At 41.2% G+C, this 22671-nt stretch overlaps 1 protein-coding gene across 2 annotated transcripts in view; it reads left to right on the forward strand.

Annotated features, from left to right (window-relative positions):
- LOC125905328 (glutamate receptor ionotropic, kainate 5-like) overlaps positions 1-22671 on the forward strand; it is a 369618-nt gene that overhangs the window by 268049 nt on the left and 78898 nt on the right. For both annotated transcript variants that reach the window (XM_049603257.1, XM_049603258.1), the window contains exons 9-12: positions 3360-3512; positions 8982-9086; positions 11679-11786; positions 11893-12096. In XM_049603257.1, coding sequence (XP_049459214.1) covers positions 3360-3512; positions 8982-9086; positions 11679-11786; positions 11893-12096 — 570 coding nt within the window. The remainder of the gene's footprint in view (positions 1-3359; positions 3513-8981; positions 9087-11678; positions 11787-11892; positions 12097-22671) is intronic.

A 22671-nucleotide genomic window follows, 5' to 3' on the forward strand; every position in this document is an offset into this window, starting at 1 on the left:
AGTTATCCACATGGATTTTTTGGTGTTTTGTAAATAAATCAATGTATGGAAAATACTGAGTTATTGTATGAAGCATATGGATATGCTCATGTTAGTCTGGTGGCAGGGGCTTAGGACTAAGAGGGGAGAGCTGCAGGAGCAGGGTAGTCTGGTAAGACCATCCCAGTGACGTGAGCTCAAACTTCTGGTTCACTCTTTGTATCAGTCTGGACTTACTGTCAACCCAAACACTTTCCATGAAATAAAATCCAATAGGGGCCAATCAGGGACCCCCACCGTAATTGACAATGAAAGCAGCCAATCAGGGCCTGTGTTTCAGTTGATGACATAAAGTGACAGCCGCAACTTGCATAACAGTGATGGTGGCTCCCACTCCATAGCAAACACAGCAATAAGTGAATTTGTTAAATAAGAACAAGAGTATACACGCGGAAAAGATGTTCTACCAACGGGATTTGGCAAAAGCTTGATTTATCAAATGGCTCCATTTGTCACGAAGATGTTCACCTGTATTTTGTTGTGCTGATTGGCTGAAGGAGTTTGTCTGTTAAGGTGAGTACTTCTGCCTGCTGAAAGTGTTTGGAGCAGCACCAAGTCCAAACTGATAGAGAGAGGGAAACAGAATATTGAGCTCTTGTCATCAGGATGGTCTCATCAGGCTAGGAGGAGGGTGTATTTTCAAATTCTGCTTTTTTTTTTTGCCTTTTCCAGATTCCAGCCTTCCCCCAGTTTTCAAGTTAGGTTGGGTTGGCAAAATATTGAAAAAGCAAACATGTCATGTCTCATTTTTCAAATTAGCATTGACCTTTTCCATATTTGACTAAGAGCGACATCTTTTCCCAACTTAAACCGAGTGATCTGAGTTGATAGCCTGAACCATTACAGAGTAGCTTAACACTAAATTTAACAAATGACCCAAAGAGGCAACACCAAGTTTAAAGTTACAAAGTTCTTTTTTTTTTTTTTTTTTTAAATCTACTCATTAAGCAGGCGATGAATTTAAATATTAAATGTAAGTACCAAACCTTATGTCACAGCATGTTAGTCAAAGAAGGTTCATATGGGAACTAGAGGAAGCAGCTGCAGGACCAGACAGACAGCAATTATTTTTCACTTTCCATCTCAGTCTTCCCTTTTCTATCTTTCTCTCTCCAAACTGTAATTAGTTATCGTCATCCAGCCCTGAAACTATCAACTCAGAGAGAACTTCAATCACACTCAGTCATACATCCATCTTTTTTATCAGCTGTCGACAGACTGTGCAGCTCTGCCTCCATACAATTTGTCTGATTCCCTCAGAGTGTCAGTTTGACTGACAACTGACCAAACAGACCAGAACGTCAGACTCTGATAGGATCACTGAGCCGTACGAGGCGCGCACTGAATGCCGCTGATAGCAGAAGCACTTCACTTCTTTTTTTCAGCTATCGTTCCCCGACGCCTTCGCCTGCAGGAGCGTGAACAAACAAACAAACAAACACATTTTTCTATTGTGTGTGCATGGCTTGGTGTTTGTATGAACAATATAACATCAAATGACAGAGAAAAGTCACCAACTCTGCAGGTCAACAGAGCTTTTTAGCCTCTTTAGCTCCAGGTCAGGAAAAGGTGGTGGAGACCAAACCAGAGCTAAAGGCAGAGTCAATATTATATAGCTTCACAGGATTCATGTCACGCTTTTTGCAATCACCATTTCCAGCTACTGTTGGTTAACAGATGGTTCATGTGTCAACTAACTGCGTGCAGTCCCATTTCTTAATTTCACCCCTAACTCTAATTTTTGAGTTTCCCTTTGCCCCTCAGAACAAAGTTACAAGCTGTAGTAGTTGAATATTCCCCTATGAAATGGGAATACCTTTCAAGACTCTTATACATTATAAGTAGTCATCAATGATGTTTACATAAACAGACACGACTATGGCAACAATAGTATTATCACAATGACATTCATCATTTATCTGATGGAGATAGTAGATAGAGTATGGATGCTTGCAATTTGTTCACAACTTACGTTTCAGGCTATCAATCGATCAAACAAGCCATTAAAAAAAAAGAACAATGCTTAATTACCAGGCCACCAGTGGTGCACTGTAGGCTAATGTTAGCAGCCTTTGCTCCTACCCTGCTAGTCTGCACTTTACTACCAGACTTCTGATGAATTTTAGGTGTCATGTGTCATCAGAGGGAGGGGGGAGCAACATGGAAATATATCGAAATCTGGAACTGTCATGCACAAATCAAATGAAATAAATAACATGGTCTAACTTTTAAATATTTATTAACAAAAAATTACACTTCAGTCAGGACCACTGTGGTCAAAGAAAACTTTATTTTTATTTGCAGTATGATATTTGGTGTTACGGCTCTGTTCTTGGACAGCACTGCTCTTCCACATTCCTAGATGGAAAGCCTGAGGCAGAGAGAGCACACTTCTGCACACATGCCTTCATTGAAATCTAGTGATGGCCAAATGAAGCCTCATGAACCGTTTTCTTTATTTTGTGAGCCCACTAGATGGCGCTCTTGGTTTGTAGAGAGAGGCTCAAAGAATGGCAATTCAGTGTGCTTTCAACCTTTTGTTGAACAAAAAGTGCCATCTAGTGGGCTCATAAAATAAAGAAAATGCTTCATGAGGCTTTATTTGGCCATCACTATTGAAAGCCTAATGCTGAGAAAGCACACATATCCATCTTTCCACATGCCTACATGGAAAGCCTGAGGCAAAGAGTATACCTCTCTGCCTTTCAACATACAAATATGGAAAGCCTTAGGTGGAGAGCAGCAGCAGAGACTACAGGGGTATTTGAAGGGTACAGAACAGAGCTAGTTTCAATAAGAAACAGAAAAGACACTGATTAGTCAGACACAGCGTGAAATGAGGAGCTGAGGTGGAGATGGCCGGCAAAGCGCTCTGAATGAGATTTGCTAATGGGTTGCATAGAAAGGAATCATGGGATCCATAAGATGACTCCCGTCCATCAGTCAGCTGATGTAGCTTGGATGTGACCTGAGCTCTGTGGCCTGCCTGTACTATTGCTATGCTCAGTTTGTAGGTTTCTTTTGTTGCTTGTGCAGCCATCTTGCAAATGCTCACTCACAACCCTCCATTTGATGTGTGCCTCTGAGAAACCTCTGTTTGGAAGGCCATGTAGCCCCAACACTTTGTCTTACCCCTCTATCCCAACATGATTCAGGATACTCGATCCCTAGACATGAATGCGCAAAATGGAGGGGTAGGGGTTAAGTGGAAGTGGCAAGGGATGTATTGGGATTGAGACAAAAATAGAAGACTGCTTTTACACAGTTAAGTTTACATTGTAAAGTAATTTTTGTTCATTCTTTCATTGTGTATGTTACAGCTGTCGTCGGCGCTAATGTTTGATGCAGTTCACGTGGTGGTGAGCGCTGTGCGGGAGCTGAACCGCAGTCAGGAGATTGGAGTGAAGCCGCTAAGCTGCACGTCTCCGCTTATCTGGCAGCATGGAACCAGTCTCATGAACTACCTACGCATGGTAAACACACACACACACACACACACACACACACACACACACACACAAACACGCACACACACATACTCTGACATTCTGGGAAACCTTCTGGTTCACTGTTCTCCCCATGGATGGTTAAAAGTTGCATGGGGTGTGGTAAGTCAGCCTAATTCCTACCAGTCTGTCCCACAGACCCACAATTTATAAAGATGTCTGTGAAGCTGCAAACAAGGTTGTTCATTATTCTTTGTATTATCAATTTTAAACCATGAAGGTCTCATATTTTTTTCTCAGAGCCTAGAAAAGCTGTTTTTATATGTCAGAAAACCAGTGGAAGTGAGAGCGTCTTTAGCCCATTTATGTTGGGCAGGCAGCTATCATTAGAATGAATAGAGGCCATCTTGGAGGTAAAACACTCCCATTGTCCTCTCATCTGACTCTGTTGCAACAGTCAGGTGTTTTACTTTGATTTCTGTTTCATGTCTATCACCAGTACAGAGGTAGATTCAGGATGTTTCAGCTGAGCTTAGCACAAAGACTGGAAGCAGGGGGAAACTACTAACTTAGCTCCATCAATAGAGAAAAAAAAACCTGCCAACAACTCCAAAGTTAGTGTGTAAGTAGGGTTAGACTGAACCAAACTGATCACAGCTTGCAAGAATGCAGCTGGATTTGAATTTGAGTTTTTAAGAGACTGTCAGCTACGGTGGCCAACAACAACGCTCTACAACAGCCCAAAACATTTCCATTAGGAGAAATGTGCTGCAGCTTCAGAGACAATGTCAATTACACCTTAAATTTCAATATGACAACTTTGACCCTTTAGTTTTTATTGTCTATCTTGGAGGACACACACCTTAAAGTTATAGTTGGTAATCCTGTTCAGAAACACTTCTTGTTATATTGGGTGAAATGGTCCTTCCATCCTGAGAGTAGTCAATACATAATGTGTTCAGAAAAAGGAATGAAAAAAATCTGACCTCTGTGGCAGCTGCAGGAAAGAACTAATCAGATGCCTTCATGTCTTGTCCTGCCTGAGTCCCCCTCCGTCCCTCCCTCCCTCCCTCCTCCCTGCACTCATCACGTGTCACCGTTGCTAGAAATATTCAGCACACTCCTCAGCAGAAATACCGAGTTAGCAGGAGTTTGCTGAACAATGGCAGAGAAAATGCAGCCAAAAGTACCACTTCCAGTGTTACTTGTAACGGCTCGCCCTGCTAAACAGGCTAAGAAAAGAGAGTCGGAGGCAGAAAAGGCGGTGACGAAAAAGGCTTTGGATAAAGCGAGAGGACAAACCAGAGTCAACATCAGTGCAGCTTTTGAACAGTGGAGACAACTGAGGGAGCTGAAGGGTCTGAAAAGTGATGCAGAGGTAGCTGTCTTTCTGTTAGACAGGTAATTATTATTATAGCACTGATGGGAGGGGGAGGAGGGGGCGGAGCTAAGAGGAGGTGCCGCTTTCAAATCTTGCTAGCTCTCCAACATTACCAACTATATCTTTAACTAATGAGTGGATCTTTAAGTGTTTAAAAATATATATTATTTTTGACCGGATTTTGTGAACTGCATATATTCTAATCCTCACTTGGAGAAAAACAAGCAAGTGCTGTTCCTGTAAACTACGCCAACACTAAACCCCTGAGCTTACCTGAGCAGAAATAAATACACAAAACCATCAGGAAAGACTCTCGCTGCAGCCTTTTCTATCCTACTCTGAAAATGTAGGCGTGCAACCCGCTCTTTGGGTGATAAACAAGGTGCAGACATCCCTCTGTGTCACTGTTGATGTACTGTTTGTGTGGAAACACTAAATGGACCTATGGTCTAGGTACCATGTCTGAAAGGTTATTTTTGGTTCCAAAGGTACCATACTGAAAGCCTTTGGTGGAAATGGGGCTATCGAGGCCTGGAGAACTTCTGTTGTGTTGACTGGATGAGCAGCATTTTCGTTCCTGTGACATTTTTTCGGAGGGGTTTATGTGTTTTTGACAGCACACTTTGTCATTTGCAGCTCAAACCCGATGTTGTATTTGTTCTGGCATCATTTCTAAAGCTGCAGGACATTTCTCCTTGCGGAAATGTGTTGGGCCGCTGTAGCGTTTCCGCCCTTGTCCACCACTAGTCATCACTAGAGAAACATTGACACTTATTAAAATGCCTAACAGGACCTACAGTCTGTCTGTGTTTACCTGAGCTCCATGGGTCCAATGAATTGAAACCTTTGACTGTGTGGAACAAAGGCATCAAGCCTTAAACCTTTAAAGGGAGGAGGTTAAGGTGGATGGATGGGTCAATGAAGTGACTTTGACATGTGACACTACTGCTCACATCCAATCTGTTACCAAGAGTCAACACTGGTTTCTTGTAATTCCAATGTTTCTGTAACATTAACCATCGAAACAAACCTCAACCATTAGAGGCCAGGAAACGTCCATGTGGTAAATTTTGTAGTAGTTTGAAAGACAAACAATGTTGTCCAACTATTAAAGGTAAAAGGAAATGAAAAAAAAAACCTCATATGCATTGATTTGAAAAAGAAAAAAATACCAAACAGTATTATTGTAGCTTAGTTTGCAGGTTGTGTTTTGCTTGCTGCAGGCTGCAGAGCAGACCTGGACTTATCTGTGCTGCTGCTGGACACAGACAGAGAGGGGGGGGGGGGGTATTGTCTCTTTCTTCTTTCTCCTCTGGCATCTTTCCCTTTCTCTCTCCTTCTTTCCTCTTTCATTACCACGTTTATATAATTTATTCTCATTCTCCTCTTTCCTTGTTTCTGTCTGTCTGCCACTCCTTGTTCCTTCCATCCACTGAAGATGCCTCCATCTCTCTCCCTCCCTCCCTCCATATTGTTTTTGTTGCTCTCAGTGCATCACTTCATCATCTCTACACTGTTTTTGGCAGCAACCAGAGACCTCTCTCCTTCTCTGTCTCCCTCTTTCTTTCTCACCACAGAGTTTTTGGGATGCAATTCATCTTGAGTCATGCACACACACACACACACACACACACACACACACACACACACACACACAATGACAAAAACACACACAAGCATGCACATTCATTCATACTGTACATGCGCTCAGTTGCACATTGCTCACATAAACCCGAGTGCACTATGCACGTCTGACTGCACATGTATAACACAAACCTCACACTTATTTGCACATTCCTGCAAACACACACCAGCAGCTCTGTCACTGATCTGATGAACTGTCTGTCTGTGTGCTCTGCTTCTTCCCTGTAATACCAGTCTTATTTTTCTCTTGAAGTATTTTTTCTCCTCTTAGACATTTCATTTCTGAATCAATAACTTCGAAAACCTTGTTCTTTTTGTGTCACATTAAACTGCAGCCAGTTTGAATCTCCTGATTCAGCTGCTACAAACGTGTTTAGACATCAATAGCTTGGTTGCAACACACAACATGTTTAAAAAGTTTATTTGAGAGACATAATTCGCAACTTGGAGGAGCAACACAGCTGATAAACTGTGACAGCTTTCTTTGATTTGGACTCTTCAGGTATATGTTCCCTCAGAGGTCAAGATGATTTTCTTTTGGTCAAAGGTGCAAAGTAACTTTGGTGACTGTCAAAGTTTATAATAGTTTAACTTAATGTAAAATGGTTAATGGATATTTACTCTGCTCTGCAAGCAAATCTTCTAATTTTGGTAATTTTATTAAAATGTAAAGATTTTTCTGTAAAATCCTGCTGTTTTAAATGCAGACTAGTCCATACCCATTGGTAGCTTTGTCACCTTCTACCTATGCCAATCCTCAATGCCTATGTGCAGTTTCACATAGATTGACCACGTCAGTGAGTAGAAAAACGTTGGACAGACAGAATGACACACTGACAGTTTCCGTGATTATGCGCAGCAAACCATACTATGACTTAGTCATACCAAATATTAGAAAAAAACAAACATTGGGCCACAGGGGGAGCCACAGCGATCGGTCGCATTTTAGCCATTTTTAAGCATTTTTCTGTTGTTATAGCGCCACCCAGTTGCCAATTAGAGTTAAATTTCTCCAGTCACCTTGAGGCGTCCTGTTCTACATATCTACCAAGTTTAGTAAAAATCGATATGGTGGTTAGGCTAGATAAGAAATTAGCTCTCTAGCGCCCCCATTTTGTTTGATGGAGTCAATAATGGAGGGGTCCCCTCAGATTATGTGTGGTCATATGCCTACAAAGTTGTGTGGTGATCGGTGAAACCCTTGAGATGTTATACACCTTTATGTGATGAGCCATGCCCTCCGCAATATTCATTGCCTTATAGAAGCTCAGTTTTAGTAAGTTTTCCAACTTTTGCCAAGAGGGAACTTTAGATATTGGTCCCTAGATTATGTTCACTGAGTTTCATGACAGATCGGTCAAACTTCCTAGGAAGAGATCGATTTTAAGTGTTTTTCAAAAAATTCAAAATGGCGGAAAATCTATATAACCGGAAGTTATGGGTTCTTGAGTCAGATTTGTTCCTCGTGAGGAGAGGCATCTCTGTGCAAAGTTTCATGTCTCTACGACATACGGGGCATGAGATATGCCCATTCACAGTTTGCAATTTCAATCGGTTGCTATGGCGCCCCCCTTTGGCCAATTGATGTAATATTGCTTCATTCACATCCTCCCATGACCCTCTACCACTGTGCCAAATTTCACATGGATTGACCAAATCAGTGAGGAGAAAAACATGGAACAGACACACAGACACACCCACAGACAGAGTTTTTGTCATTATATAGTAAGATATAGTAAGATGTGCCCGGGTCTTTAAATCATTTTATTTGTTGTAATGTTTACCTTTAATGGAGGGTAATCTGGATATTTACTACAAATAAGGAACAAAGCATGTCAAGCTGTGTGAATACTGAAAATAAACAACACAGAGGCTGTTTATTTGTTCCTTGCCATCATGATGAAAAAAAAAAAATGATGTTTTTTTCTAAACCTAACCACATGCTTTTTTTTGACCTTCCAGCAATGGTAGCGGCATCCCTAAACATCAACAGCAGCAGTAACAGCAATATGTGATGGTTTGGGATGAGAATGCGTTGAGCAGTTCCTATGTAATCGAGCTTCTAAAACCACATATTTTGCTTGCACTTTTTTTCTCCTTTTTTTTTTAAAATCACATTCACTTGCTACTGTCTGGTGTGACTGGGCCCTTATTCTCATGTATTGAGTTCATTCTGACTGCAGGCCATGTTAACTTGGCAATCATCACCTCTGCTGTTGAGATTTGGGATGTGCAATTAAGACAAAGAACATATACCGGGGCAAGCAGTGCAACCCTCCTAAAGCTGTCCAAATAAAGTTCAATTTTACATTTAATCATGTGGCTCGTCTCTGAGTCGGACACTAATACAGAAATCAGCTCTTTAGATAAGCTATTTGTAACTTAATGCTTTTGGATAGCTCTGCTTGCTGGCTGGGGCCTGTCAGCTAACACTATTTTTTTGGTGTCTTTTTTTGTGTTTGTCTCATCAGGTGGAGTATGATGGCCTGACGGGTCACATTGAGTTCAACAGTAAAGGCCAGAGGACCAATTACACCCTGAAGATCCTGGAGAAACACCCCGTGGGCCATAAAGAGGTCAGAGGTCAAATGAGGTCAAGTGGGAGGAAGACAGGCCAGAGGTCATGGTAGCATTCAGCTGCAGCAGCTGAACATATTGGTGTTTGAAAATGGGGAATTTTTCACTAAATATGGATGTAATTTGTGCAAGACTTCACATTAAGATGATGAAAATGTTTGTCATGGGATGCCACAGTTGGTAAGCACTGCACCTGTGCAGGAAACTCCTGAAGAGTCAATACTATCTTAATCAGGGTTCATACAGACATTACAAATTCAATTCAAGGACTTCACTCAAAGCGACTCATATAATTTTTCATTAAACTTAATTAAATTATGTGATCAGTGCCTCTCTTTTTAATGTGGGGTTACTTATCACCCTCTTTTTAGAAATAACTGAAAAATCCCTCAACAAAACATTTAAATGGCATGAGAGCTATGGTGCTTATACTAACTGTGATGAAATATAACTAAGTACATTTACTTAAGTACTGCATTTAAGTACAAGTAGTCCAATAACATAACATAGGCTGTATTATTTTGAAATTCTACATAATGGGTAAGTATTGTTACTTTCAGTCGAGTGAAATATCTGAGTGCTTCTTCCATCTGCGTGTAGTAATATAACACGCAACTTTCTCTTGCTTTGAAAAGTTCCATTCCAGTGAAGCTTTCAGAGCGAGAGCATCAGTGGAACCATAAAGATTCACTACAGCTGAACTCCGTGAGCGGTATCCCCCTGCCTGCCCCACACCCACTGATTGGTCTGCAAACGGGGCAGCAGGAGAGGAAGAGACCCTGCCACACTGCCCAGTATCAGCCAGAATTGTCAGCTCATTACAAAAAGGAGTAGCCTACCCATTATGATGAAGGGAAAAATCTTCTTTAAAACAGAACCATCTGTAGCACTAATATATGATGCCAGCTGAAACTTCAGTTTTCGGCGAACCTAAATCATCGGAGCGTTGCTAGAAAGAGATAGGAAAACACATAAATGTGATTATTAAGTTGAGTTCATGTTGTTTTTGTCAACATAGGCCTACTGGTTTTGCTGGAGTTTTAAGAGTGGAGTGAAGAAAAAATAAACTGATGTGAGGCAGGACATCATAAATGCAAGGAAGAAAGAGGGCAAGCACATCGCAGTCTCAGATTGTGATGCGAATTAAAAAAAAGAAAAAGAGAAAAGAAAAAATGAACAATCTCTGATGACAAAACTTTGAAAGACTTGTTTGGCACTTTGTTACAGGGGCTATTTTCAAGGTATTCCAGTACTATTTTGTTCCTCAAAATCTAAGCACTTCAAGGACCTTGTGCGAACCCTGCTTATTGTTCAAGCTGTTGTTCATTTGGCAGGTTTTTGTCCATTGGCCGTGGCTTCACAGTAAGCAGTTCTTTCAGTCATCCATCAATAAGATCAATACAAACAGACTTTGTCCGTGTGGCTCGAGTGTTGCTTTATGACCTCAGATGAACATTAAAATGTCAGAGATCAATTGAGGTCACAGCAGGGTCTAATAGGCTCACAGACCAGGGTTAAGTGTGCTGTGAAAAGTAATGCAGTGGCAGTGGGGATTCCCACTTGATTTATTTGATGACTTTAGAATAACTAGCCAGCTAGCATGACTCTGTCCAATAACCAGACCTAGTGAACTCACCTCTAAAGATCATTAATTAACACAATTAATCTTTTGTTTGTTTAATATGTACATCCTGGAGATCATAGACAAGATTAAATGAGACAAATTAAGCTAAATGAACATACAAACAGTGTGGTTCGATTTAAATATTGACTTTCCTTCAGAATGACTTGTTTGCCTTGAAAAAAGTGATGCAACCTGCCGTGGAGGCAAAAAGACACAAGATACAAAAAGAACAAGGTTTTTGAAGTTATTGATTCAGAAATTAATGAAAAAAAATGTTGGTGTTCAGAGCACTTTGAGTGATGGAAGACATAGACGAGAAGAGGAAATGTTTTTTCACAATGACAAAGAAAAAAGCAAAACAAAGAAGCAAAAAAGTAATAAGACAGATGGGGAAGGATGGACAAAATTTAAGGGAGAAGAGGATGGTAGGATGCCTGAACTCCTCCCAACAGAAATGAGTTTTCACGTCACGATGGCAGTCTGGGAAGGAGTGGCCTCTTCTCTTTATCAGCCTGTCCCCTGGGCAACAGCGCAGAATCCTAACAGCTAATAAATACACAAACAAACAATAGGTTGGGTAAGGTCATGAGGTCAGTAGATGTGATGGGGTTGGTGAAAGGTCAGCAGAATGCATGTATTTATGACCTTATTTAAGGCCAGACCCACCCTCATTGATTTTAGCATTGATTCTGCAGTGAGGATTTTTCAGCTTCCTCTCCCCATCTGTCTCTCTGCCTCTCATAACACACTTTTATCATTTTTGTCTGTTGCCCTTTGTCCTTGCAGTCTAACTTTCTCCCTGTTATCCTATTTTTCACTTTGCAGTTTATTTTTTCATCTGCTCCTGGTTCACCCCCATCTTTGTTTAAAGAAATGTACATCTAAAACTTCGCACCCTTTACTCTTATTCCCTTCATCTTCACTCTTCTAACTATTCTTTGTCCTCCTCTTACTCCTGGACTGACAGATTGGTATCTGGTACTCCAACAACACGTTGGCCATGAACTCCACTTCCCTCGACCTCAACGCATCAGAGACGCTGGCTAACAAGACACTAATCGTCACCACAATACTGGTAAAATATCTGTGATATGTGTACATAATGCAGTGTTAGATATCACTGGTTGGTGTTTCTCCTGCTCCGAATCAGCAACTGTATGATGTCACTTCCCTTCCGACAGGAAAACCCATACGTGATGCGGAAGGCCAACTACCAAGACTTACAGGGTAACGACCAGTATGAAGGTTTCTGTGTGGACATGCTGCGGGAGCTGTCAGACATCTTGAAGTTTTCCTTTAAGATCAAGCTGGTGGACGATGGGCTGTACGGAGCCCCGGAGCCCAACGGCAGCTGGACCGGCATGGTGGGAGAATTGATCAATCGGGTAAGTGGAGGCAACCAAATCACTGGAATAAATGTTGGCATTGCACATTTTTGCAAACCACAGGTACACTACATTTGTAAGTTATTATGTCGAGGATACACTGAAACCTGATGTTTCAGCAACACTGTGGTGAACAGGTTGGGTTTGGGCACAAAAAACACCTAGTTATGATTAGTATAAGATAATATTTTGGCTGTAAATACTTGAAATTGATGGTACAATCCCAGCTGGAAACTGAGGGCCAAATTCACAAAGAATGAACTGCAGCCGCTGATAGCACCTTGAATTGCACTTCACTTGCACCTACAGTTTGCTCCATCTTAACGTCCTATTCACAAAGGATATTGCGCTAATGATATACCAGCGCAAACACGCCCACAAAGTTTGGCAGCTGAGTGCAGTTTGCCCCTGATTGCAATTAGCCGCATGGCAAAGTATAAATACTGGCTTTGTGCCAAGAACACCGTGGCAGAACAATGGCAGACTTTGTTTGGCAAAGTACTGAATACTGTATACCCTCATGTAGTGATGTCTGCTGGTGAGTCAGCCTAACAGTGTTGGAGGGGTTGAGGCTGTGGATTTGACCAAGTTTGACCACTTTATCACTGTTCTCTCTCACTTGTAGCTGTTTTTTCAATATCTTTTGAATTTAATATGAATTATGGAACCGTTTTTGTTCACGTTTGTTTCTTCCGTTTCGTAAAATAAATTATTGAAAACTGCTTTTGAAGTGCGTGACAGAAGTGCGTTTTGAGAATGACCGCAGACTGTCACCTGTTCATCGCATCAATATCTTCGGATGCCATTAAAGTAATAATGATTATAATAATAATGTCAAAATATTATTTACAGACTGATTTAACAGACGATCACTGCTGCCACGATCACTGGAAAGTCTGGGTGAGAGGCTTCCATACTACAGAGGAGCGCCCAGTTTGCACCAGCTTTCTAAAGACGTTATTTACTTCACTCAAACTGCGTGTGGCTATTAGCGCTGGTGTTTGTGAATTAGACGTTGTTTATCAATGAGGCTCATTGGCATAGAAAGGGGCAATTTTTGCACCAAATATATGCATATTACCTCATTTAAATACGTGCAAATAACACCGTAGCACCGAGACGCAATCTGCTTGGCAGCGCAGTTAGTGGAGCATTTCACCCTCTGCGCGTGCTTTACGAATTAGACGGTATGTGTTTGCTTCATTTTTACCGGTTTAGCGGCCACAAAAGCCACGCAATCCTTTTGTAAATTCGGCATTCAGTGTTTCGCTGGTGCTTTCACTAAAAAGGCCTATTCTTTGGGGGGCTAAAAATGTGCTGGGAACACAGCATTGAGTCCCTAAAAAACACCCCAGTTGGAGGCTAAAAAGCTGCTGGAGAAACGGCCAGGGTCACTAAAAAATACCCATGTTTGGGGCCCAAAAAAGCTGCAGGAAACACAGCATAGATTGCTATAAAATTGTCATGTTTGGGGCTGAAAAGCTGCAGCAAAACAGCTATAGGTGGCTACAAAGCATCAATTTTGGGGGCCAAAAAGCTGCAGGAAACACAGCGACAAGTTGTATAAAAAACATACTTGTCTCTGGCCACAAGGCTGCTAGAAAAACAGATATGGGTCACTTGAAAACACCCACCTTCAGATACCAGTGTTTGTCTGTATGTCTATGTCACTATAAAGAAGTTGGTGTAGTACAAACGAAACGAGCAGATGTAAATTATCTACTGTTTGCAGAAATTTCAGAAAGGAGAGAGAAATAGGATGTTCAGACGATCCATCCAAATTTAAAGTTGGATATGTCCAGTTCAGCATTTATAAATATTGCACACACGAATGACCATAAAACAAAAAAACAACAACAAAATGAAACAGTTTATGGTTGAGTTCAAGTGGATGTTTGTGCCAAATTTGAGGAAATTTCCTCAAGGCATTCTTGAGATATCACGTTCACGAGAATGGGATGGACGGATGTGTGTATGTGAGGACAAGAGTACAAACTGCAAAAGGCCTTACTTTTCAAAATATTTTTAGGATATTCCAAAAACACCCTCTTATTTCAAATTGTCCTGACTTTCAAAAACGTTTTCTCACCTTTCTAAAATGCACTTTCTTTTCAAAACTGTCTTCAGTTCTTTACTTTGAAACATCCCCACCCACAAAATGTCCCCACCTCACAAAGATGTCCTTTTTTTGCACTTTGTAAAACATGTGTTTACTTCTCAGGTATAAAACTCAAAATGATCCAATAGTGTGGACGCAAAAACAAACACAACCTGAGACCTTAAACAGAACAAGAAGAGGAATGGACAAAATGTCTTTACTCTCAGGGTGTAAAACTCAAATTGGCCCTCACAGGATAGACAGCAAGGGCACACACACACACACACACACACACACACACACGCTTCCCGACACTTCTCCTTATCGTCTTTACTTTCTCGTGCCGCTGTGTCGCAGGCAATTCTCAGCACAGCTTTAATTAGACTCAACTTGACTTAAAATGAGCCACTTTCCCTGAGAAAACAACTAACGGGGGAAATTGGGCTTCAGCTGAGCCACTTAATACCTCCTCAGCAACTCTGTGTGTCTCTGCTGCTCAGGGCCGAGCAGCTTTCCAACACTCCACCACTTGTATAATTGGCTGACTCTTGTGTTGCAGTTGAGGGTGCCATCACTGTCAGCAGCTCAGAGCCCATGTCTCGTAGCCCTCACGCCTGCCCACCGTTGCCTGTTGCCATAACAACTAACGCAGAGCTGATGTTAGAGCAAGTGCAATCATCGCAGTGTTCGTGTGTTCGTGTGTGTGTGTGTGTGTGTGTGTGTTCACTCGGCCGAGTTGATGTGCAACTCCAGTGTGTGAAATGTTTTTGGTGTGGTCACACTTGAACTTGAGGATGCTGAGAACTTGCAGGAGACCTTTCATGCTCATTTTCATGGTCGAACTTTTATTTAAGGTTTCTGCTTGAACATGTTTAAATGCTTAAATGTTCAAAAACACTTTATTTCCCTGATACTGTCTGTGCTGGAACACTTATACTCACTAAGACACTCATTTTCAAATCGTTAATGGACTTGCATTTGTACGTTTTTGGTGTTGCGACCACTCAAAGCACTGTTACACTCACATTCACCCATTCACACACACATTCATGCACCAGTGGCCAAGGCTACCACACGAGGTTTTACCTGCTCATCAGTTCGACATTCATACACACTCGCACCCATGGAACGACCATTAGGGGAGCACTTTGGGGTTCAGTATCTTGCCCAAGGCTACTTTGACATGCGGACTGGAGGAGCCCAGGATCAAACCACCAATCTACCAATTAGATGACTTGTTCTTCCCTCTGAGCCACAGCCTCCATAGTCCCTGGAAATGCTCAGTCTGCTGTGATTGGTCAGGGTTTCTGGGTGTTCCATATTTCAGCATCTCTGCACCATCATTGAAGCTGCGGAATGACTGAGTATAGCGGCACTTTCTAACGTGAAAAATCACCAATATACCTTCTAAACACAAGTGGACATGTGCCAGCAGGAAAATGATCCGAAACGGGGAGATAATAACAATATTGGCAACCAAGATTACATGTTTCCCTGACGTTTGCATGTATCAGTGTACTTGCATCCGTGGAATGACTGTCTAGCAACTGATTCTTCATTTAAAAATTAACAATAAAAGCATCTAAACACAACCAGAAACCACATGACGTTAGCATGTAGCGATATGGAGCAGTGTACTTGCAGCTGGGGTAAGATAATAATGGAGTAAAGCAGCATTTTCTACCATGACAAATCACCAGTAAAAGCTTCTTAACCAAAATCTTCACAATCTGAGATGTTCCAGCGGGAATATGATCCCTAAATCAGGGGAAATCAACAACAATGGCAACCAAAATTACATGTTTCCCTCATGTTAGCATATAGCAGTGCACTGCAGCAGGGGATGACCATTAATGGCAGCACTTTTTCCTGTCAAAAATCACCAATAATAGCTTCTAAACACCACCTGACATGTTCCAGCAGGATTATCATTCGAAATTAACAACATCACCAACAAGGAGTACAGGTTTCCTTAAAGCTCCAGTAGGCAACATTGTTTTGGTATAATTGAGTAAAAATTTTATAATACCCTCTAAGCATAATGTAAATCAAGTAGGTTTCTGCACCTCACCATGGCTCTGGGTTCAGCCTCTAAAGAATCAGTATCGTGCCGATGTGCATCAACCAATCAAAGGTCAGCTCAGACCACTGCATTCCTATTGGCTGTTCTACGGCATATGTGCGTTCCCGTGCCGCCAGCAGAAGGGGAGAGCAAGCAGCGATGGCGATCAGTGCACCAGGTAAAATAGCTATTCCAGCATTGGCTACAACTGCTTACACGGCTAAACAACCAAAAAAAGGAAGACAGAACTCGGTTTCCCGGAGCCCCAGAGGGAGGGGAAGGGTGAGGTGTGGCCGGGCCCTGCCGGAGGGCGCAAGGGTCGGCCATGGGAGCGGAGCCAAGGGCTCTCCGCGGAGAGCAAGAGCCGAGCCTCTGGTATGTGCGGGTCCACGAGGGAGGGATGGGGAGGGCTGCTATGCGGAGAGGGAGAGCCGAGCCTCGGGGTATATGTGCGGGGCCACAAGGGAGGGATGGGGCGGGCTGCTGCGCCGAGGCTCCCAGAGCATGCTCGTCTGGTAGGAGGGGCTCAGGGCGGAGACGAACGAAGCCTAACTCAGATGAGACTCAAAAGTCAACCGTTATCAGGCTTTCTACCTACTGCACCTTTAATATTAACCTGTCGTTGCATGGAGCAATATACTTGTAGCAAGGGAATGACTGTAATGCTGTGTTCACACCCAATGCGATACAAATATTTGTGTTGTATTACTCACGTAAGTTTGAACCCTAGAATATTTTGTGTTGACTCGTTTCATACATGCGAATAACTCACGTTATACACGCTTGAACTTGCTGAATCGATAAATGAATTTCTGCTGGTATGTCCATGGTGTACATTGAGTACATGTTTCCTTTATTTTAGCATTTAGCTACACGTAGCAGTTTTTAGTCACAGAGTGACTGTAACCTACTACAGCCACATATTCTACTGTGAAAAATCACCATTAAAGGCATCTAAACCAAAATTTCTCAGAACTAAAGATGTTCTAGCTGGAAAATTATCCAAAGGTCGGGGAGAAATTAACATTGACAACCAAGATTGCAGGTTTCCTTAAAACTTTAATTTAATTTTATAAACTTTATTGATCCCCCTGAGTGGAAATTCAATTTTTTCACTCCGTTGTCATTAACACACAGGTCCGAAATACACACACATGCATAAACAGGACCAATACATGCACAAAGTGGAGAGATGTCAGAGTGAGGGGGCTGCCCTTGGTGAGGTGCCCCGAGTGGTTGGGGGGTTCGGTGCCTTGCTCAAGGTCACCTTGGCAATGCCCAGGAGGTGAACTGGCACCTCTCCAGCCACCAATCCACGCTCCATATTTGATCCGGACAGGGACTTGAGCAGGCGACTCTCCGGTTCCCAAGCCAAGTCCCTATGGACTGAGCTACTGCCGCCCCCAATGTAGCAGTGTACAGTTGGAAATGGAGTAATCAGAACTTAATTTAATCTAAGTAGTTTATTTATGAAACTGGACCATCACCTCATTTTAAGGAAGTTACCATCCACAGTTATAAAACACAGAGGGACTACAGTAGGGGCACTGTTGAATTAAAGGCAGAGACATACTGCTGGGAGGCTGAATGAGGTCTTCAGTGGGTCCAGTCCCCTAATTGTATTTGGAACAAATGACTTGCTGCACAGCTTTATTGGGACTGTAATGATCAGATGGCTACAGTTAAAGCTTCTGTGTGTTGTGCTTGTGTCCTTCTCTGTGTACTTTGGCAGTTCTGTAAGTCCATTAAAATGTGTCTGCCACAGCAGTCCCTCTGTAATCCCCCTGTAATAACAAAAATGAAGTGACAGGCGTTGCTTTCTCATTTCCACCTCTTGCTTCATTTGTTAAAAGTCAGTGTGAACATCCACTGGAGCAGAAGAATCATTTTCTACCTTGGTATGGAGCATCTGGAGCTTCCCTCCAAGTTTATTAAAAGGTGAGGTAAACTGCAGAGATTAACACTGATGTTTCCAAACTGTAAGACCATAAAATACTTAATGAAAAGTCTACTTAATAACACTTACTGTTCTTATGGTGCCTTTGGGGCTGTTTTTTTTTTTTTATCGTGTTTGCAAAAAGGGTCCACTTAAAGTCCAGTGCTGTAACTCAGGTAGTTAATGAATTAATTTGGTTTAAACTCATTCATTGTTATCGATTATTTTTGTTTTCCCAGCTGGTCAAGTAGCAAAAGTCCTTCCACAACTAAAACCGACCATATTATCCACTTGGGGCTGTAAAGAAAACTACATTACTTTTTTTTTTTTTTTTTTTTTATTTCTAAGTAAATAATTGACGAGATCAAAATTGTCCAAAGAAATCATTTGAGAGAATGAACTTTGTATGAAAAATCATTCTAGTGCAGAGTCCACCCCTGCACTAGGATTCAAAACTAAACGTGTTTTATGGCATGTTGAGGGTTTTTTTTTTGCATCTAAATCTATCCACAGCGTTGTTGAATCATATCCACTACATAGTAATGTGCAAATGTAACGCATCAATGGCTTACAGAACGCAACTGGGTTGTGTTTGAAGGATCAGACTCAGTGTGAGGGTTCAGGTTTGGATTAGGGGCTAGAATATGTATCTTATTAGTGCAGGTACTCAGAATAAGATAAGATAAGGTAAGATAAGGTAAGATAAGGTAAGATAAGATAAGATAAGATAAGATAAGATAAGATACACCTTTATTGATCCCATAATTAAGAAATTCCAGTGTTACAGCAGTCAAAGAGAAAGAGTCAGATTAAAGATTTCAAAATTTAAAAAAACTTAAAAAACTAGGCATGCAAAAAAACAAGTACAAAAATACAAGAAACAGCAATAAATAATAATAATGAGAAGATGTGTGTGTGTTTTGCGTACAGCCATTTCCCCATAATGCAAAAACTGCATTGCTGTTTGTCATGATGGTGGCTCCTGTCTAATACTGCTAATAACACACACATTATGTGTTAGCTACACATAATGGTGATGATAATGGTGATAGTGGCTGATGATTGCGTGTGTGTGTAGGTATGTGTGTGTGTTGAGTGTTTGTGTGTGTGTGCGCGTGTGTCTGTGTGTGTGTGTGTGTGTGTTTGTGTCAGAAAGAGGAAATTGGGAACACAAGCAGGCCATTAAGAGACTAATCAACTGTCTTTTTTCTTACTAATTATACAGAGCTGTTTCAATTACACTGCGGGATCCCTCAGCATGAACACACACAGGCACGCACACACACACACACACACACACACACACACACACACACACACACACACACACGCACATACACACTCAGGCCAGCAGGTATTCACATACTTTTATCTGAAGCCAGAGACTCTTAAAGCCTTTTATGTAAATGTGTTAAAAATTACAAACGTTTGTCATCTCTCTCTCTCACTCTGTCTCTCTGTCTCTCTCTCTCTCTTTGTCTCTCTCTCTCACACACACACACACACACACACACACACGCACATGCACTCTTTCCATCTGTGACTTTCACTGATGTTTTCTAATAGGAAATTTCAGAGTTGAAAGCTCTTAGAGCATCCGTAGACTTTCAAACACACACACACGCACACACACACACACACACACACACACGCACACACACACACACGCACACACACACAGATTTGCTCTCTGTAAGGCCTGTGAGTCTGATGAAAGTGGGTGAAATTCGTTTAACAAGTGTCTACTCGTTAATCAATTAAGTGTTAATTAAGGAGCAGCGAGGTGTCTGGGGTCCAGATAAACGCTCCACTATGGATCCACTCTGCGTCTCTCTGTTGACTCTAAACTTAATGAGATTATCTTTCAACTTTAATTTCACTCTGCTCGTGTTTACCCAGCAAGGTTAAATCTATCATTCACATGAAGCTGTTGGAAAATAAAACACATTAAAAAAGTGCACTTTGATGTGTTTTTTCTCACTAGGTTACAAAAACACATAATGGCCATGCATAAATAAGACAAAATAAATGTTTCTCCCTGCATTGATGCTGAAATTTAAAAAAAAAAAAAAAAAAACAGCAGCCTTTCTTCGTTCATTCAGCATTCAGCAGCAGAGCGACACTAACAGGGCAAAATGAGATAACACTGTGATTTGCATTAAACTCTTCATTAAATACACAACAAAGTCCCAGTGTGGTGAGAGCAGGGTTCTAATGAGAAAGTTTCTGGAGAAAGAAGAGTCTTAAGCTGTGAAATATAAACAATAGTCATCGATTCACATTTACCTTTTGTTTTCTATTTCTTATTCATTTTTGTATTCATACTTAATTGGCTTAGATATTACAAATATTCAGAAACATTTGGACAAAAGCAAAAACAAACAAAAAAGGGGAATAGATATATTTTTTTAAAAGTATGTAAAAATGCAAACAGCAGTCTCTTAGAACAACTGCAGCACCCTGATGTTTAAATGGTTTAAATGGCTTGCTTTGAAAAGTGCCAGTGTAAAAAAACTCAAAAGTAGTCAAATTCAAAATGATGATCTTTATTATCAAATATATACTATGCAGAATTTTCCTTAAAAAAATGTAGAGACAACTACACAAGGAATCATTACTTATGATGACCCAGAAGTGTGTGACAGTGTATTAATCTGCTGAGACCCTGCCTTCAGCTATTTTCTTACTGTGCCTACACACCAGCGATAGCTGTGGCTAAAGGCATAATTTTTGGGGGTTATCTGTCCCTCCCTCCGTTCCTCTCATTCTCGTGAGCGTGAGAACATCTTGAGAGAATTTCTTCAGATTTGGCACAAACATCCACTTGGACTCAACAATGAACTGATTAGTTTCAAAAGTCAAGGACACTGTGGCCTTGTCTGTCTCATTTTTGTGAATGCCATATTTTTAAGAACACATTCAAGGATTTTCTTTTCCTGTGGCACAAACATCCATTTGGACTCAAAAATGAAATAATTAGATTTTTGTGGTCAAAGGTCAAGGCCACTGTGACCTTATCATCCTCATTTTATGAATGCCATATTTCAAGAACACCCTGAAGGATTTTTTTTTTTTTCATTTGGCACAAACGTCCACTTAGACTCGAGGATGAAGTGATTAGATTTTGGTGGTCAAAGGTCATAGTGAGCTTTCAAAACATGTTTATGGCCATTACTCAAGAACTCGTTATGCTAATTATGACATCCACGAGGAAGCTATAAAAATCACAGACATGGCAGCAAAATAAATGCAAATATAATAAATCTGGGGTTGGCTTTAACTTTGGCCTTTGCTGGCGATACCAATTGCAAACAGTAACCAACAATCAATCAATCAATCAATCAATCAATCAATCAATCAATCAATCAATCAATCAATCAATTTCATTTATAAAGCCCAACATCACAAATAACGATTTGCCTCACACGGCTTTACAGCATACGACATCCCTCTGTCCTTAGGACCCTCACAGCGGATAAAGAAAAACTCCCAGACCGCAACAGGAAGATAATTCCACAGGAGAGGAGCCTGGCAGGTGAAGGCTCTGGCTCCTGATCTACTTTTGGAGACTTTAGGGACCACAAGTAACCCTGCATTCTTCATGCTCTGTATTAGCTGGAGACTTATTAGAGCTACCTGATTATAGGGAGTCCAGCCTAGAGGTAACAAAAGCGCTGACCAATTTTTCTGCATCTTTTCAGGTCAGGATAGGCCTAATTTTCGCAATATTACGCAGATGAAAAAACGCAGTCCGTGAAGTTTGTTTTAAATGAGACAGATCTTGATCAAATATTACTCTGAGGTTTCTTACAGTAGTGCTAGAGGCCAGACCAATGTCATCCAGAGAAACTATGTCATCAGATAAAGAGTCTCTGAGTTGTTTGGGGCCAAGAACAGTAACTTCAGTTTTGTCTGAATTTAACATAAGGAAATTGGTGCTCATCCAGGTTTTTATGTCTTTAAGGCAGTTATGGAGTTTAGTTAATTGATTGCTTTCTTCTGGCTTTAGTGATAAATACAATTGTGTATCATCCATATAACAATGGAAATTTACAGAGTGATTTCTAATGATGTTACCCAAGGGAAGCATATATAGAGTAAATAGGATTGGTCCGAGCACAGAACCTTGCGGAACTCCAAAACAAACTTTAGTACGTAAGGATGATTCATTATGAACGTCAACAAACTGAAAACGATCAGATAAATAAGATTTAAACCAGCTCAGTGCAGAACCTTTTAGGCCAATTAAGTGTTCCAGTCTCTGTAGCAGAATTTGATGGTCTATAGTGTCAAACGCCGCACTAAGATCTAATAAAACAAGTACAGAGACGAGTCCTTTGTCTGAAGCAATCAGAAGGTCATTTGTAATTTTAACTAGTGCTGTCTCAGTGCTATGATGCACTCTAAATCCTGACTGAAATTCCTCAAATAAATTATTATCATGGAGAAAATCACACAGCTGGTCTGCGACTACTTTCT

Source organism: Epinephelus fuscoguttatus, linkage group LG17 (genome assembly GCF_011397635.1).
Source record: "Epinephelus fuscoguttatus linkage group LG17, E.fuscoguttatus.final_Chr_v1".
NCBI classification, from domain to species: Eukaryota; Metazoa; Chordata; class Actinopteri; order Perciformes; family Serranidae; genus Epinephelus; species Epinephelus fuscoguttatus.